The sequence below is a fragment of the Thunnus thynnus genome, chromosome 8 (genome assembly GCF_963924715.1).
Source record: "Thunnus thynnus chromosome 8, fThuThy2.1, whole genome shotgun sequence".
Taxonomy (NCBI): Eukaryota; Metazoa; Chordata; class Actinopteri; order Scombriformes; family Scombridae; genus Thunnus; species Thunnus thynnus.
Genome location: NC_089524.1, coordinates 1,313,065 through 1,333,004, shown reverse-complemented (window position 1 = coordinate 1,333,004; position 19,940 = coordinate 1,313,065). Strand labels below are relative to the sequence as shown.

General features: G+C 40.9%; 1 protein-coding gene across 1 annotated transcript; it reads right to left on the bottom strand.

The window, feature by feature from the left end:
• Nucleotides 1–2,646: 2,646 nt before the first annotated feature.
• Nucleotides 2,647–19,762, bottom strand: nwd1 (NACHT and WD repeat domain containing 1). The gene is given in 19 exon segments (XM_067596044.1): nucleotides 2,647–3,614; nucleotides 4,413–4,518; nucleotides 4,812–5,365; nucleotides 6,078–6,351; nucleotides 6,682–6,830; nucleotides 7,043–7,133; nucleotides 7,933–8,202; nucleotides 9,759–9,958; nucleotides 10,128–10,250; nucleotides 10,889–11,086; nucleotides 11,424–11,588; nucleotides 12,614–12,731; nucleotides 12,848–13,001; nucleotides 13,519–13,722; nucleotides 15,287–16,656; nucleotides 16,659–17,042; nucleotides 18,234–18,350; nucleotides 18,504–18,589; nucleotides 19,543–19,762. Coding segments are annotated over 19 exon segments (5,004 nt in total). The 5' UTR covers nucleotides 19,673–19,762; the 3' UTR covers nucleotides 2,647–3,303.
• Nucleotides 19,763–19,940: the final 178 nt, after the last annotated feature.

Below are 19,940 nucleotides of genomic sequence, written 5' to 3'. Positions count from 1 at the left end.
ATGCCTCAAAAGTACACTAGTTCTTATACCTCTAATACCCCTTATATCTCGGTTTGGTTTTTAATGAAAATATTTGCACAGAAGGAATAAAAGTATTGGCTGAATCAACAGGAGGAGTGCTAAAGAGTCTGTGAAATGAAATTGTGTCCTGATCTTTTTCAACCTTCTCAAAACTTCATGATTCATGTAGGCATTACATTTTAAATATATTAGTTCAACTTTAATCTGATGGAACCAGAACACAGGAGGCAGCAACTGAAGATGAAAAATATAATGATTTAAAACACATATAGATCAAAGACATAGAAACATGACTGTAGCTCACAGTCTGATCCAGTAATAATGTGTTTGGTGATTTGCACTTGAAAAGGCGTCAAGGTTAAAATATAGTAGATTATAAATGTTAAGACATCTATTTGTATCTTGGCTCAACAGCATTCAGAACTTTATCTCAGCTGCTTCAACAAATGTAGTAAATTTAAACATTGTCACTGAATTGTTATTAAAACACATTAAGACTATTCACCCTATTTAAAAAACTCACTTTCAAACTACATTCAGCAGCTGCACCACAATCCTGCTTACTCAATAATATTACCATATAATTTCCAATATTATAGTGTGCACAGAGTCACAGTGTTATAGCAAAAGGGCAAGCAGAGGTTTTATTCTGAGCTGAGGGTGAATTCACTTTAGAGAGTCCTGAGTAACAAATCGATATCCAACCAGAATTTGGATTCTGACAGACAATAAACCTCCGCTAATGAATGCGCTTTGATTCAAGCTTGTATGGACTGAATGAAGGAGGAAATGAAAGAGGGTGGAAACAGAGAACAGGTTAGGTTCACAGAGTAAGTTACCATGGCAACTGACCCTGAGTTTAAGTTAACTCTCTTCCTGGAACTAAGTTTCCCTCATCACAGGGTGAAAACCATGGATGAGAGAACTGGATACAGGAAGAGCGCCAGGCTTTGAAGCAAATTTGACATAGCGGCCTAACCGTGTAATTTCAACGTCACGTGATGCACACTGGCCCAAAAAGACTTTTTCCCAAAGACTTATATTGTGAAAGAGACGTCTGTAAATCATCGGATACATTTTTCTGAGCGTCACAACCCCGCGAAATGACTCGTCTCACTATCAGAATTAAATCCGTTCGGTCCGATCACATTTCAAAAGCCTCGAAGAGCCGCATGATTGAATTGTTTTATCCACATTCAAGTTAGCCGGAGGGCTAAACCGGAAGTAGCCGACTCAGCCAGCGAAAGTCACTAGTGCGCATGCTCTATGGGCCGCACAATGCGGAAGATCCGGGTACTTTCATACCGGGAAGTCAATTTTTTTGGCTTCATGCGCCACTGAGCAACTTTCATAATATGAACGGGGCCCCGCCGCCGACGCTGTATCCAGTTCTCTTTATACATCCATGGTGAAAACACCCCAGGAAAGACAGCCAGCTTGGTGTCTTGAGGGCCTGATCGCTGTTTAATACCCCTTCAGATAGAAAGTTGCTCCTCAGAACCAAATGAACAGACCCCTCCTGTAGGGGTGGGGGCTGTTCTAAAGGGGATCTGACCTGCAACAGGCCAGAAAACCTCCTACGGGCCTGGAGGCCTAAAGCAGGAGAGAGCAAGGACAGGGGAGGAAGAGAAAAAGGAGAGTATAACATAAATAAATAAATAAAAAATTTAAATCTGCCCTAGCCCAGCTGTCCCAACCCATCCTATTGGGACCAACCAGAGACGCCCCCCAGCAACACTGTGGCACACACACACACACGCATCTAGTACTAAGCCAACATTTGTTATTTTTATTATTTTTTCTTCTTGTTGTTTTGTTTGACTTATTGTCCGGTTCTATTGCTTCTCCTGTTTGTACTGTCCTGTGTCATATGTGTTTTCATGTTAATTACTTATGTTACTTATGATATGATGACTTATAAAAAAAAACAATAAATACAATTTAAAAAAAACAAAAAAACACACAAACAGCTCTGCAGCACTCACTGCTGTATGTCGCAATAACTACTGCAATTGTGCAATGTTGCCACAGTAACAGCAATATAATCTCAGCTGTTCTGAATCTCTTTCCTGTCCTTCATTTGATTGACATTAACCCTGTCACTGCCAGCTGTTCAAGTGAGGTTGCTACGGCCATCGATTGGTCCATCTCACTGTCAATCAACATATCAATAGCTCTGATCCTTACAGGTCAGATGAGCTGTCATGGCAATCCAAAATCCATGTGAGCATCAAGTTTTGTTTTGTTGATCCATCCTTTCTAGATGCCTCCCCATCCCCAGTACAAATAACAGGCGTTGGATAAACGGCCATCACTTACCATAGCGGTCACATGATGAAGCAGCTCAGATTGGTTTCTGCCAGAAACTGCATGAAACTGATGAGGAGATAAAGAATGCAGAGGAAACACCACATCTGATTACCATAAAAAGACTCTGCTGTAATGTAAAAAGACTGAGTTCAAGTCAAACAGCAGCTTTGAAAACTGCAGTAAAAGTCAACATGGTCAGTAAAATGTAGTGAAGTGTGTTCAGCAGAAGAGCTGATACTTGTTGTAATGAGTTTTTTCTCTTTAACTTCAAATAACAAACCAAAGCATAAAAATGTAAAATCTTGCTGACGTCTTTGGGCTGTGTTCGCTGGTCACATGACTGTCATCTTGCAGGACTGCGGATATATTAAGAAGAACAGGGAGGGACTTTGAAGGCAGGTTTGATTGACAGGCCAATGTACCACACGTCAAATAACAAACCACCACATGGAACAATGAACTTGGCAGCAATACATGAGGAAGACCCTCGTTAAATAATGAAATTGTGACATCTGGTGGTGAAAGCTAAACATAGACCTGAAAATAAAAAAAGGATGCAGCTTAACATTTTCTCATTTAATAAGTGACTTTTTTTTTTTTTTCTACCTCTGTGTTCATTATTACATGGGTGACTTGTTTATTTAAATATGTTTGGATTTTACATTTATTTGATGTCTTATTTTGTTGCTGTAATTGTAATATAGCTTCCATATAACAGTGTAGCCCAGTAAACATTTACATGAAAGCATCAGGAACTACAGGAGAGTTATATGTGTACTTTATATGAATATAATAAAATATAATAAAGTTGGTTGTATATTCATGACTTTAAACTGAAAAACTGTTCAAACTGAATGTTGCGTATGTATATTAACATGTAGTGTTTGTTTAGTTAACATGTACATGAACCCTGGTGACAATAAAATAATGTGAAAATAATGTTTTTATCTTCTTAGAAATCACCTGAGAACTTTACAGTATGAGACAGGTGGAGGAGGGTTTGGCTTTGAGCATGCTCATGAGGTTCAGGTTGAACTGGGCCGGGTTAAAGTCCTGGAGGTCTGACGTGGAGGCTTGCTGGCTGCCTTGGTTCTTCTCCCTGGAGGTGACCCGATACTGGGCCTTGACGTTCCTCAGAGGGTTGAAGTCCGGACTGATGTGGTCTGGACAGCGAAACACCGCTCTGATGACGGAGCCCTGCTGCAATAACGCCACAAAGCCATTCCTGTAGGTCACCATTCTGACAACGGGTGAGTAGACATACTGGACGTAAAGAAGGTTTCCTAGAGAAGAAACACAAGAAACTGAAGCTTTAACACTTTTACTCAGCGTTCACACTCATTTTCATTTTGTTTCAGTATTCAATCTGACATGGTCTTCATGTCTGCCGAGTTTTGTTTATGAGTGACGTCTCCATAACATTGACGTCATTTTCATTCGACACAGAAGCTAACAGTTAATTAATTTGTCATATCCATCCATCTATTTTCCGCTGCTCATCTGGGACGGTCGCGTTGGCGTCAGACTGAGTAAGGAAACCCAGACATCCTTCATCCTGGAAGGCCCTCCAGCTCCTCCTGGGGGATCCCAAGGTGTTCCCAGGTCAGAAGATACATGTAATCCCTCCAGCGTGTTCTGGGTCTGCCCCAGGGTCTCCTACCAGTTGGACTTTAACATCTCCAGAGGGAGGCGTCCTTGAGGCATCCTAACCAAGTGCCCAAACCACCTCAGCTGGCTCCTTTCAAAGCTCTACTCCGAGCTCTCTCCAGATCTCTGTACTTTTGTAACACAGTTGTTCATGTTGTCTTCTGATGATTCAACCAGGAGAGTTTTATGTTCATTCAAAAGAGTCCAGCTGTCAGTAACCATTATTTCTGGAACCAGGAGTGCCTGAAATAACTCCTCACAACTCTATATGAACTCATCGGATGATAGGAAATGTTTTAGTAATTCATAAAGTAGAAAAGTACATCAGGAGGCTCCAAACTAAAAAACGGTCTCTTCCATTCAAGTCAAGTAAGCAGTTTCTCAGTAACCTTTCTCTGTTGGAGTAAATCATGTTTTTCAGAAATTATACGTACCTGTGGTGACATCCCAGACTTTTACAGTTCTGTCCTGAGATCCTGTGAAGACAAACTGGTCGCTGTCAGAGAAGGCAGCAGAGAGGACACCCTCGAAGAAAAAACCCTGAACATCAACAAAACCACAGCAGATAAACTCAGACTGAAGACTTGGTGTATTGATGTACATTTCATGATGACAACACATCACCATAGTATACCCACAACTAAAAAATAATGGTGACATAATTGCTTACTTTTTGTTTGTGTCTTCTTTGTGTTGTTGTCAGGATTGTTGGTTCAAAGTTAAACCAGTTTTAGCTGTTCTAAAAATAATTGCTAGAATCGCTCTCTGGGGGTGTATTGCTGTAAGGCTGCAGATATATGGTAACTCAGAAGTAAAGACACATTTCCTCTGACCTTGTACTCCATGGTGTGGTCCAGTATTAGCGGGTTGAGGGCCCACAGCCTCTGCACGGCATCCTCGGAGCCCACCAAGGCGTGCGTCCCCCAGTTACTGGCCGTCACGCAGGTCACTTTACTGTGGTGGGACTCCAGTTTGGAGCTACTGCCGCTGCCAAAGTCATAGAGCATCGCCTCCCCACAGCTCGTCCCGTACAGCACCCTGCGGTCAGACAGCAGCGCCATGGAGGACAGTGGGGCGTGGAGGAGGGACAGGGAGACCCTCTCCAGGGGCCCCTCCACCGTGGGGAAGCTGTCTCTGGTGGTTATCTCAAACAGACACACAGAGTCCTCGTAGGCCACCGACATGTGCTTCTCCTGGGAGCTGACAGCCAGGCAGAGCACCCTGGAGAAGCTCTCTGGAGGGGGGATGCAGAGCGTCTCCTCAGGCAGGTCCAACGGGTAGATGAGGACGGTGCCGGTGTTCAGGCCGCAAATCAGCAGACGTTTGTGCTGAGCTAACTCCAAACAGCACACCTGTGCAGATACTGCCAAACGGTCTGATAGAGAACCTGCAGGGACATCAAGAGAAGAAGGTAGACTTGCAGTTAATCACTCCCTCGAGGAAGGTGCAATTTTGCGATCGCAATAATTAATGCAAATTCAAGAAATCTCTGCAATATTTGTGAGAGCCCGCAATTTTGCTAAATTACCACAATTTTTCGCATGAAATATCCAAATCAACAGACCGCTTGTGATTTGGACCAATTGTCGCATTTGGTGTCGAGGTCACTGACATCATCGCAGTGCATTCAGCTGGAAGATGGACAAATATCACCTACCAGCCAAAATGATGCCATAGACCGAGCAAAAAAATTCCCAAATGTTCCCAAATGAGGTTTGCTTTTAGTTAGTCGGGAAGAAAGGATTTATTTCAGGGTGGTTGGATTAAACTGCATTAGTGTTAGCTAGCTGTACCTAATAAACTGGACAAATTGTTCTTCATTGAAACAGTTTAATTTTGGCTTAACAGAGATTTAGCCATGAAACTAAACCCTGTAAAACTGTACATCCGACAGGAAAAAGGAAACAACAGTGATATTTTTAAATTTGCTTGTTTTGTCCAACCAGAGGTCAAAAAGCTAAAGATTTAGAAAAAAAAACTGAAGTAATTAGTCTACTATCAAAATAGTTGCAGATTAATTTCCTGTTGATCTACTGATTAATTAATTGACTTATCGTTGCAGCTCTCCTGTAGTTACTCTGCTCGGCTCCAGGACCGACCTTTGTGGTTGTTCCAGCTGATGACCTCATGCTGGCTCTGCTGTCGGACGTAGAAAACTCTGTCTGCATCCTTGGTGATGGCGACGTGGGCGGAGCCTGCAGGGATGTGGGCGGTGGGTTTGTGTCGGGTGTCGTATTTCAGACTCCACAGCTGGATACAGGAAGCGGCCGTGGAGGCTGAAACCACAAAGCCGTCATACAAAACCAGAGAGGTGACAGGAGCATCTGAACCACACAGAGTGTCCAACAACGCGCCGGTGGTCACGGACCAGATCTGTCAAACAGGAGTCATGCAAAAATATCAGGAACACAAATACTGCTGCTGAGAAGATATAATATTTGGGTTCTGTCAGAGAGATGTCAGAGCTGTTCAATCAACTCAGCTTTTTTAAAAAAGTTGTTTGTGATAAGATTCATTAAGCTGAAACTTTTTCTTTCCGTACAATATTTTGACAGATGTGTTTACTGACAGTAAAGTTCTTACATTTTAAAATGTGTGAGGAAAACACAGAATCAAATGTGGTTTGAAATAATTTAGATTTAAACACTATCTGTGTCAGAGTCTGCAGTGAGCAGTATTTGAATCTCGTATGTTATCTCGTACTCGTATGAGTTGGTCAGCGGCTCCAGAGGCGAGCAGCCGGCAGTCGGAGGAGACGCAGGCGGACAAAACGCTGTCGTCATGTTGGAGGTTCAGGAATCCGTCCACAGAGTCTCTGTTGATGTTAAAGAGGCTTAGAGTCCGCTCGCTGCCTGCAGAGGATGAACACACAGATCAGCTGTAAAACAAACACAGTGACCCAGAGGTCACACCATCACCATCCAGCGTCAGTCAATGGACACAAAGAAATTTCACTCTTAAGTATCTTTTTTTAACTTCTTTATTTGAAAGGCAAGAGCAATAATAGGAAACAGTTTTGAAAGATATCAAATCAGTTTAAGATGTTCATTAGCTGAAGTCGTACCTGCTAACAGTATTTTTTCATCTTCAGTCACTGAAAGCAAAGAAGGAACCAGAGGAAACTCGTCCACTGTGTGTCTCCCCGTCCTGGAAATCTGCAAACAGGAAGGACAATTTTTTTCTTAGATAATTTTATCAAAATTTAAATGTTTTTTTCCACTTGTGTGCACTTTAGGTTTATGACAAAATTAAACTTTTAAAATTTTTAAAATCCAACCTTCATTTTTATGTAATACATATGATATTAGAATACTAGAAGTGAGCAAAAATAGGACATAAATTTGACGTAAATGCAGAAAGTCCAGTTTGCAATTTTAATTTCCATTTAACATTGTACATTACAGTAATTTTGAGACTTAAACAGTTATATTTCAGAATGATTATGGTACATTGAAAATTATTTGTCATTGGAGTTTTCATTTCAATTTTAATTTTGGCAGAACATTAAACATCAAATAAAACTGTATTAAAATGTTAATGTGCACACAAACACTTAATTTAAATGTGATTACATATATTTACTTCATATTTAATTTACACATATAAAGTGATATACTGTATATAACTCCATCCTTCCCAGCTCTGTTGCTCAGCATGACTGACATGTTGACTGACAAACTGATTCAAAATTAACATGCAATAATCAAAATTTTAAAACTATTGTGGGAGCTGTTGTTTATCAGATGGAAAAAACGTTTTTATTCATTATTGATTTGTGTGGACGTTAAAAAGTTTCCAAACTTATTTGGACAAAAATAAACACAAATTAGATTATTTTTAAGTTAAAAGAACGCGTTGCATTGCAGGTTTATTATTCTGTTTCTGCAGAAATCTAGAGACACCCTGTAAAGTTGATTAGAAATCTAAACTGCTGGATAAATGAATAAAACCTACCTGATAGAGGAAGCCTTCTTTAGAAACCACAAACACTTTTCTATGTTTTGGTAATGTAACAGAGCTCATAAGGGTCAGACGTCTCAGTGAGTTTTCCAGCTGAATCTCCAGAGTCTGAGTCTTGTTAACAGGACGAGATAATCTGACCAGACCGGAGTCGGACAGAGAAACCACAGAATCCTCCAGAACTCCCAGAACCACCGAGCCTTCATCACTGCTGCTGCTGCTGCTGAGGAGCAGCTGAGCTCCGGCCAACTGCCAAACCTTCACCTGGAACCACAAAAGGTAGAAAAACAAAACAAACCGGTTCAGTGAAATTACCTGAACTTTATACACTGAGTGACTAAAATAGTATAGAATAGATTTTAATTTGAACATGTTAAGAAAAAAATAAAAATATATAAGTAAGAAAACGAAACAAGACTAACCAATAAAATTAACAGTAAACATACAGTATACCTATATACAGTACCATATACCAAAATAGCCTGGTTCTGTAACAGATTTAGGGTTAATTTTGGGTGAGAGAGTTTGAAAAGTCATTGGACAGATTTTTTAAAAAGTGATGAAGTGTTTCATTAGTGAGGGTTTGAGTATCAGAAAGACTCACATGAAGACTGAATATAAATACATGAAAACAAGTCCTGGATACAAACAAACAACATAAACAAGCACACCCAATATTTGTGACATAAGATAAAGTTGTTATAACAAAAAAGCATATGTATTTAATTTTTATTATTATTGTACAGTTGTAATGCACTTTGTAATTTGTGGTTTTGATAAGTGCCATATAAACAAGCTGTATTATTAGGCTCCGGCTATGGAACAGGTGCAATAATTTACTGACTATTGACACAGAACAAGATTCCATGCCAGTAGTCCACAGGCTGCTGGTCCGGACTGGTTTTCTGTACCAAAAGTTTGTTCTATTGGTACGTAAACACAATTTTAACAGGAGGGGTACATTATTTGAGGGGAACAGACTTCAACACAACACCAGACCTCTTTTAGACCACTAACTGGACAGTCTTTACTGTCATGTCGGGCATTTTAGTGCCATTAAACGGTTAGCTCCTGGTCTGAAAAGTGAAGCCAGAGCAGATGTGCCTTAAACTTGTATTCTTTTTAATGGCCAGCAGGGGGCGACTTCACTGATTACAAAAAGAAGTCAGATTGTATGGAAGTCATTGAGAAAATGACTCTACTTCTCACTTTATTTATTACCTCAGTAAAAATTTTCCTAATGAGTTTATGGTCTAAATTGCTAGTTTCAAGTCTTCTTCAATGCAGCATTATGTTCATTTTGTAAATTATGGTCCCTTTTAGAGTAAAATAGACAATAAAGCAGGATATGCTTTGGGGCGTGGCTACATTGTGATTGACAAGTCACAACCACGGTGACAACGTTGCATTAGATTAGAATTGGAGCATAAGCATAGCTGTCACTATTTCAGTGTGTTTTCAGTTCATGAAAGTCAAGGAGTCGGTTGTTCAGTTTTTTCGGTGAGTACATTATGTTTTAAGCCTATTTTTCACTAGCCAAAATTAGCATTTATTAGCATTAGCATTCAAAGTTAATGTGAATTAAGGATGCACCTTGCTAACCAAGCCAGCTAGCAGCTAGCAGCTAGTGTTAGGGTCAGCTCCACGCTCTCGTCCAAATATGGTCACTTCTGGCTCCAAAAAACCAAGATGGTGAGGGTGAAAATGCCAAACTCAAGGCTTCAAAATGGGAGTCCACAAACCAGTGGGTGACGTCATGGTGGCTACGTCCATTTATTTTTTACAGTCTATGGGACAGACAGGTGGAGGTGTGGCCTTACCTGTGTCCCGCTGTAAACAAACAGCAGGTGATCAGACAGGTGGAGGTGTACTGATGAAGGGACGGGGTCAACAGGCACCGCCTCCGGTATGTAGAGCAGCTGTTGGCCGCTCATCAGGCTCCACTTCATCAGAGAGCCATCAGCAGCCAATGAGAGGCAGTGGGCGGAGCTCTTAATCACCTTGATGGACAAAACTGCAGCTATAGAACATTTCACAAAAAAACTGTTATTGATAGTGTGGTTCTTATTTTATATCATATAATAATAATCATCATCATCATCATTATTGTTGTTGTTGTTGTTCTTTTATTGTTATTGTTGTTATCATAGTTGTTGATGTTATTGTTATAATTATAAACACAGACTGACCCATGTGTCCCTGCAGAGTGTGTATGAGTTGCTTATCGGCGAGGCTCCAGACCGCCACCACACCTTCATCTGAACCTGCAACCAGCAGCTCCGCTTCCAGACTGACGTCCACACAGAGAACACCTGAAAACACACAACAGGTATGACCTCTACGACTCTACTGCACCTGGATCATCTACAGAAGTCAAGATTGAATAATAATAAAAATAATATATTTTTTTAATATACTTTTGCGCATTTCATGCCTTTATTGGACGGTGACAATTGAGAGAGGAGAGAGAAACATGTATGAAATGCTGAACTCGAACCACAGAAGTTGCGTTCACATGGCATACCATATCAATTTCACCAGTCCAGTTAAAGGAACTTTTACTTTATTTTTTACCTGGCTTGAATTCTCTAAACGACATTAATTGCAGTTTTCTGAATATTGGAGCTTTGAAATTGCCCAACCTAAAATTACCTTCTCAAAATGGAATTCAAACTACATAAATTCAGACAGTTGGTTTTCAGAGTAAAGCGCTATAAATTCAACAAGAAGATAAATTTCATCAGTAAGTATTTAGTGGTAAATTTTACAATAAGATATTCAGTTGCCTATAAAACTCAAACTATTGCAATTTTTCTTTTCTTCCATGCAGTTGTCATTATAACCAGTGAAATATGTTGTCGATGTTAATTATGCTCTAATAATTAACATAATTAAAGACAGATTTTGATATAAAAAACATCATTCATTCAAGTATGATGTCCTCTCTGACCTCCCTGCAGTCCGGGTAGTGTGTGCTGCAGCGCCCCTCCTGGCGGCTGCAGGAAACTGCATTTAGGGACGAGGATCGGCTCCGGACACGTCAGCAACCATTCCTCGCATTGGCTGCACAGCCGACCAATCACAGAGGGGAAGGGCGTGGCCAATGAGCACAGTCTGGCTAACAGCTCGGTGTAGAACAGAGACATATCTGGAAGAAAAGACATGTTTTTACTCTAATTCACCTTTTTCATTAATTTTCTTATTTTTATTTTTTCTGGTTGGAATCATTATTGTATGGAAGCACATTGCATTCACCGATGAAAAAATTGGAGGCCTTATGTCATAATTATGACTTACTTTCTCTTAATTACAAGAAAATATCTCAAAATTATGACATACTTTCCCATAACTACAAGAAAACTGAATGAATGCTATGTGCTTTCGTATTTTTGTTTTCTAAATGTTGTTTCAGAGGATTTTTGAACCTCATAAAAAGGTCATACTATAAAGGAAATGAACTTGGAAATGAATATAGAGTAACTGACCCATGTGACCGTCCAGGAAGTCCAGACTGGGTTTGATCAGGACTAGAGTGTCTCGGACCAGTCTGGTCTCTGTGCAGTCCATGTACTGGGAGCACTGGTCCAGGTCGTGGATCACACTGGACACCCCACACACTCTGCTCTTACAGTAAAGCCACTCAGCGCTGCCTGAAAACAAGACAGCGACTGCACAGATTAAAAGAATGCAGACAGATGTCTTGAGCAAACAAAAATCTATTCTGTGCTCAATGCATTTAATTTTTACATTATTTTTCCAAACTTTATTTTTAACTTTTGACATTTACAAAAAGAAATCAACACCCCTGGCCAGGTTAATAGGGAACATCATAAACACTTTGTAGTTTCAAATATTTTAGTCCAATACTCAGATAATTGTGAACATGTGTAAGTGAATCCTTGCATCTGTCACAAGCATCCTTGTGGTTGGGAAACATTTTTGCTAATATTTATATGTTTTTCATTATTCACATCAGTGCACGATGATAACTTCTTCTTCTCAGTTTGGCAGTTTATTTCAGTTTATTTATTCATTATTTGCATCTGTATTTATTGATATTCTGATTGTGAAGTCATTATTTAATCACCCAGAATACGATCAGTTTATCTTTTGAACACTGGAATTTATTTGTTAGGTTAAATGTTTCAGGGAAAATTGAAATAATGTAACTCGTATCAAACCAGACTCTCCCTGACTCCATAAAAACAGTTAATGAGGGAAATAATAGATCATGAAAAGAAAAATCTTTCTAATAAATGAAGAAAATTGTTGATGGTTCTTTTGTTGATCAGACTGACAATTAAAATAGATTTTTAACTAGATAGTGAATAAGAAACAAATAAAATATAGGTAGTGATACGCTTGAGTTTAATCTGTAATCTGTCTCTACTCAGTGATGTTGTGATGTATAAGATCAGTCGATCAGCTGCAGCGTCCAATCAGTAACTGATATCCAATAAAGGGGCGTGTCGGCTGGTAAAAGACTTCAGTGAAGGCTGCTCTCATGTATCCTCACTCATGGCTCTTCAGAGATCTTCCTCACTCCTTGCTCCGGAGATGGCGGACCAGAAAGACTTCTGGTTCAAATGAGGAGCGAGGAGCGATCAAAGTGATCGATCAAAGGGAATTGAGATGCACCTCAGGTGTGGGAGTGGGCGGGACTTCAACATCTTACCAATAACCTCCTGTCGCAGCTCGTCCCACAGACCAGCATGCAGCAGGTGATAGGGCAGCTCCTGCAGTTTCCTGACATTAGCCAATCCTGGAGCGAACCACAGCGGCTGGGGCGGAACCTGTGACACCCCAGAACCAATCAGAATACACCATGGACAACGTGGAAATCCAAGTGCTGTTTTTGACATCTCAGCCAAAAAAGAATACTGAACTCAATTGACTGAGTTTTTGGTACCTTTCTATCTGAGAGGAGCAGCGACAGACCCGGCAGAGATGCCGGCTTCAGTTTCCCCGACCAGCGACCCTGGAAGTACTCTGCCAGGATCTTGAAGCTTCGTCCCCGCCGCTCTGACGTCAGATACCGAGTTGAAACCACCTCACACAGACGCCTGAAAATACACACAGACACACAACTTAGAGGCAGTTAAACATAATTTAAAGGAGGTTCACAGTGTTCCCAGTGTGTCTATAAACAGCAGTCAGGTGTCCATATGAGCAGTGAAAGAGGTTTTCCTCGCTTTAAATCATTCCTCCTGTTTATACTGGATATTAAAAGATCCTTCAAATGTGCTTTCAATGGAAGTGATGGAGGCCAAAATCCACAGTTGGTTGGTAGAAGTTGATGTGAAGCTTCTATTCAGCTTCATCAGTCTGAGTTAGTCATATCAAGTGAATATCTGACACATTTACAGTCTTTTTAGCATCAAATTCCCTCTTTGTGTTTCCTCGGACAGTGTTTCCCTGTTGAGCTGTGGTGGAAGTAGGGCCACCCTGACTATGTTGGCACCCTAGGCGAGACTTTAGATTGGAGCGCCCAAAAAAGTGCAACCAAAATTGTGAGCCTGTCTTTTAACTTGAACTAATCTAACATTTCATTGTTTTATTGATTATTGCCGTTTTCTTCACCGGTTGTTGAAGGTGATGGTGGCGACTCCACCCACCCAGCGCTCCTCCAGCAGGTCCTCCAGGTCCCGTCTTAGCCGAGCCCAGAGGAGGGGGGGCAGTCGGATCAATGAGGGCGTCGGAGGGAGGGAGTACCTGTACACCTCACTGATGACATCATCATCCAGGGACATGACATCACGCAGTTCAGCCTCCAGCAGGCCTTTCCTGTGGAGTCACAATGCACTTCTGATCATGAAACTATTATAACCATTTGTTTAATACAACACATGCAATCAACACTGTAATTGTACTTTATAAATGCAGAAAATCCTCACATTGATGTGGTTTGCTTGATAAATTACCTTTAAATGAAAGTTTAAAGAAAATTGTTGTAAAATTTTGTTTACTGGAGGGGTTTTTTGTAATTTTTTTTGTATTTCCAAAACCAAAAACATTTTGACATAAGCTACTTACGTTAGCATTTTTACAATAATACCTCATTTTGTGGGGTTACATGTTACATTTGAAAAAGAGTATACGCTAACGTTGGCTACTGTGTCTGATGTGGGGAAGTTCACACTCTGGGAACTCTGACCGAAACTGAAATATGTTTGTCAAACTCTTTGTCCTCATCTTCAAAGCCCTCTTTTGTGAAAGTGAAGCATACAGTGAGAAAATACAAACAGAGAAGCATAAATAAATAAAGTGATAATTAGCTCGACCCTGCAGTACAAAAACAAAGCTGCGTGGAACCTGTTAGCTTTAGTCTCAGTCTGTTAGCATGATATAATGTACTGTAGTATGTAGCCATCACATGCATATTTATGATGATTATAATTATGAAACAAGTCAGCCACAGATTAAATTTCCAGCAAATTCACAAAGTTAATTACACCACGTCCACACTAAGCTGTCTAAATGTGTAAACACATCTCCTTTGCGCCATTAAAACAGAGCTTTTCCAAAACATCCTCCAGAGTGCATAAATGTAAAAAGTACCAGCTTAGCGTTGTAGTGTGTATGAGGAAAACAGAGCTTTGTAGAAACGCTGTCATATTACTAACAGAACAGATAGTGGCAGTAGTGCAGCATTTCATTGGAAAAAGAAGCAGAGGAAACACGATAACAACAATAGCAGATGCCTGCATGTGAGTGTTGTTCTCTTTATTGTCTACTTTGACTGCTTGAGTGTTAAACATAACTATCTACCACCTTTCTCTGCTCAAACTGTTGGAATCTGCTCGCAATAAACTAAATATCAGGAAACCGCCACGGAAACCAAAATAGTATACCGTTTCTTCTTTGCTGGTTTTCTGTGGCTGATTTGGAGGCGTGAAGTTTTTGCTTGGGTTATTGTAGATGTAGTCTTAGCTCAAGCGGTCATCATTTTGGCAAAAACAACAGGTGGAAGATAGAAACAAGAAGCTGCTTTTATTTACCTCTGACTGAAAACAAGGACTAAAGGAATTTTGATGGTAAATCTTTCATGTTATCTTTACTGTAAATTGAATGTGAGAACAGAAAGGTTGACAGGTGCAGCAACAATAAGTAAGGGGAATGTGGCTTACCCAACGGCCATTTAAAGCCTTTGTTAGATTTGACCACCACCGCTCCCTCCAATTTGTATCCAAATACAAAACATTTAAAAAGTAAGTAGTATTTTATGAATCTAACAGTTACAGTAGCTTTGTTTCTCATCCCTTAAACAACTGCAGTGTTAGCATCATCACCAACATCAACATCTTTTGAGGGATTTTTGGAGATCTGTATTCCCATGGCGTTCCCTCACCTTGCCAAAGTGATGTAACCCAAGGCCCTGCCCACCAGCTCCCTCCCATGTTTCTCCTCCAGCATCAGGAATAGCTGTGACATCATATCCTGTGTGTTGGCACCCAGGCGTAGCTCAGTCAGCAGGGTGAAGGAGGTCCAGCGTTTGGCTGCAGAGAGAATCAGTTTGAGGTGAAGAGGACAGCCGGTTGGTTCGAAGCTCTGCAGTACGGCAGCGCTCTGCTCAGGGGTCAGAGTTCGCTGCGATGCTCGCAGGTACGACTCCATGATCTGTTTCCCTTCATCAAGAGACAAACGTTCCATTTCAAAAAAATTCTTCAAAGTATCCAACTTTAGCCGCATGTTAGCGAACGCCTCGCTGTTGGTGTCCATGGAAACCACCAGGTGGACGTTAGGCGGGATGTTGACAGGCAGCCAGCGGAGTTTGTGTGCGTGATTTTGGTCAGACAGCTGATCCAGGGTGTCAAGGATGATGAGCAGAGAGTTCCCCTGCTGGGAAACATCTTCTAGGACATTCTGGAAGAACCTGACCAGCTCCAGGTGTGTGCTGGTGGACAGCGGGGTGGGTGGTGCCAAACCACAAGCCAGGCAGATCTGGAGGCAGACGCTGTGGAGGAGGTGGTCGACATCTGGTTTCTGAGGATGATAAGAGGACAGCAGCCTGATCACCACCACAGCCCCGGCCTCCAGGACGGTCTGCATCTCCTGTGCCAGTTTGCACAGCAGAGCTGTCTTGCCCATGCCGGCGGCACCGTGTACCACCAGCGGGCCATGACGGACATTGGTAGACTCCCACATGACGAGGCAGAGTTTACCCAGAAGACCCTCCCTCCCGTGTAGACCTCTGCACAGCTTGGCACTCATGGTGACATGGTGCCCAACCTCATCAACCACCCAGTCTGAGAGATCTTCTTTTTCTTCCTCAGTGCTTCCCCACAGCTTCCTCCGTCTCCCCTCCACTGGAGAATCAACTGCTGTTCCGATCCTGGCCTTCATCTGTGAGGCGAACTGCTCGCAGACACTGTCCAGGTACTGAGCATGCTCTTTGCGCTTCGGGTCGATGCCCCCCTTGCTGAGCTCCACGCTGTGCAGGTTAAGGATCTTCTGTGATGCAGTGTAGAGGCGGGACTTGAGGGCAGTGAGGAGGCCCTGAGCTTCTGCATCCAACAGGCCATCAGCAGTCACGTCCATGAACCTGGCAAGACGTTTTGGACCTTCCCTCACTTTCTGGCGGGGAATCTCTCGGATGAAGAGCAGAGCTGATGGTTCGCCTTCGTCCTTCCACAAACCCTGCTGGAACTCTCGCTCTGTGACTGTGGACGAGAAGAAGAAAACACTGAAGTACACTTTGAGAAAACAAAAAATAGGAAACAAGCTGTGTGAAGCATCTCTGCTGTCTGACCCGATGTGTAGAACAGTTGTTTCTGCTCAGCTGTGATGTCACCAGCTGCCTCGGCATCCGTGGCAGCAGAGCGTAGGAGCTGCAAAAGTTGAGTCTCTGTGAGACGCCAGGAAAGGACATCTTTGTCGTGCTGCGGCCCACTCTCAGGTCGGAGGTCACTGTAGTGAGGGAAGTGAGCCGTGATTGGCTGGAGGATATAGGTGGGCGGGACAGCATTGTTGTCCTTCAAGAACCACTGTTGCAGCAGCTTGATGCCTTCAGGTTTTTTGGAAAGTTTGGACAAAAGAACTTCAAACTGTTTCTCAGAGACAAGACGAGGAAGAGCTCGGTGGCCGTATCGGTTCCCCAGCAGAGCCTTTGGAGCCCAGGAAATATAAAGGAAATCAAAAAATGACAGAAGAAGAAGAACGAGCTGGAGTTCAAGATAATCATGGCTTTTATTCACAATTACATGCTACTACTTTTAATTTCCACTCAAAGAAATGTCCAATAAAAAGATATAATACATCCTAAACTCTAGAAATACAGTTTCTTTGAATGATAACAAGACAATTTTTTCCCAGAGGAGGAAATTTATTATTATTATTATTTTTATTTGAATAATTGTGATGTGAGGTGATGTGACAAATTATGAGCTTGATGTAGTTAAAGTATTGCAGTAAAAGTACATAAGTATTATGAGCTTGATGTAGTTAAAGTATTGCAGTAAAAGTACATAAGTATTATGAGCTTGATGTAGTTAAAGTATTGCAGTAAAAGTAGTGGTTTGGTCCCTCTGACTGATATATTATTATATATGACATCATTAGATTATTAATAGTGAAGCATCAGTGTTAGAGCAGCATGTTACTGTTGTAGCTGCTGGAGGTGGAGCTAGTTTACACTACTTTATATACAGTTAGCTAGTTTAGTCCAGTGGTTCCCAATCTAGGGGTGGGGCCCCTCCAAAGGGTCAGCAGATAAGTCTGAGGGGTCGTGAGATGATTAATTGGAGAGGAAAGAAGAAAAAACAAAGTTCTGATACACAAATCTGTTTTCAGTTTTTGGACTTTTTCTCTAATCTTTGATTTTTGCTGAAATATTGGATCATTTGAACATTTATTGAAATGAAAGCATGTGAGAAGTTTAGAGGGAAAAATCACTATTTGGTGGAGCTGTTAACAACTCATAGACATGTGAAATGTGACCCCGACTACACACTGCTTTTTGTAAGACGTCAAAAGCCAAAAAGGTTGGAAACCACTGGTTTCATCTTTAACAATGTGTTGTATTTTAAAAGCTTGTTATATTATCCATTGTGTCAAATCTTCATCTGAAAAGTAACTAAAGCTGTCAAATAAATGTAGTGGAGTAGAAAGTACAATATTTCCCTCTGAAATGTAGAAAGTAGCATCACATGGAAATACTCAAGTAAAGTACAAGTACCTCAAAATTGTACTATTGTCACCACCTTTTCAAAGGACACCTGTGATATTATCTGTACATCTCCCTGTATATTGTTGTGTGGAAAAAACAGAATTATAGTTAGGGGAAGAAAAACACTCACAATAAAAGCTGGACCAGCTGAAATCCTCTTACAGGTCTCGATCTCCTGCAGGAAGACCTCGCAGGACTCGTGATCTCCAGACGTGATGTTGCGAAACCCCCAACGCAGATCCACAACCTGAACAGGGAGTGACCTCATCGATCAACGAGCAGATGTTTACCGAAATTGTACATATCTGCACATTATATAATATATCATATAATCACCTACTTTATTAAACTTAGACATTTAAACTTAAAAGAGGAAACATGTTGAACATATTGAACCGACCTCAAACACCAACCCCAGACTGCGGCAGAAAGAAAGGACTTCTGGGTAAGCTTTCTCCAGCAGGACTTTCCTCTCACTGCTCATGTCTGAAGCAGACAGCAGAAACAGTCAGTGATATGAAGAATACATTAGTAGAAAAAATGTAAACACGCAACAAAGCATGGATCAGGGGGGAAACCAAAACTGTAATCTGAAGGAATAAAAAATATTTAGCCTGTTAACTAACGAAGCTAAGAGTCTACAGCATGGATGTATTAGGATTCAAGGACCTTTATTGTCATCTCACCACAGTTACATTTATACCTTTCAGTTTCAAATAATACCTATGAAGAAATTAAATTGCGTTTCCCCGGGCTTGGTGAAAAGTTAAGTACAACAGGTATTTAAACTAAAAAAAATAAGAATAGAGAATGTAAAAATATAGTTGAATTGGTACAGGCATTTAAAAAACTGTAGCAGCATTCATGAACATGGATTTTGCAAAATATATATATCTTCTCTGTACAGAATGATTTATGTGCAAGTCAGGAAAACTTAAGAAATCGATAATATTTACAGATTCACAGATTCTAGATTCTTACATGAAGGAAGAGGAGATGTTATTTTAAGGATTTTACTGAGGAAAGTGGACTTATTTGTGGAAAAACGTATTAGACACAAATTATTTTTCAAAATAGAGTAATTTAAATATATCTTAAAACATGTCTGGAGGGGATTTTTAAATAAGTCAGAAGTGGGGGTTGTTGTTGTTTTCGATGACGTTTGGTATGTTTGACATATATTCAAAAAGAATAAATGTAATGGTAAAAAAAAGGGATAAAGTAGTTGCCCAAAGTTATCTCAGCATCAATTATAGTAATTATAATTATATTATATATAGTGTTTTACTAAAAAAAATCCATAAATTTTACAAAATGTGCTCAAGTTTGGTCAAATTTAACTTATCAGTCATGCAGACATGAGAAATGTGAGCAACCATATTTTGCTCTTGGTATGATTGCATGTAGACACCATGAATAACATGTGAAAGTGCTCTAACCTGTGAACGTGGAGCTGATGAACACTCGGATCATGTTGGAGCTCGTCCTCGTCCTCTGAGTTCCGTCAGTCCGTCCTCTCAGGACGTCCTGCAGTCCGGCGTCTCCTCTCGCTGCTGCTGGATGCTCCATCGTCTAACCCAGCCTGAAAACAAATTCTTCTTCTGCAGCCTCAGACTGATCCAGCTGTATCTGCTCCTCAGTCTCCAGCCTCCTCGTTTCCCTCAGAGAGTTTCCTCCAGGACAACCAGCTCTCCCACAAGACCTGCTGTTGTACCTGTAGAGCTACTGTAGTTAACGATAAACTGCAATAACTGCGTGAGACCAAAGCAGAATACTGTTTAATTATATTATATCTTATATTATTATTATATTTTGAATATCAGTTATATTTTGAAAT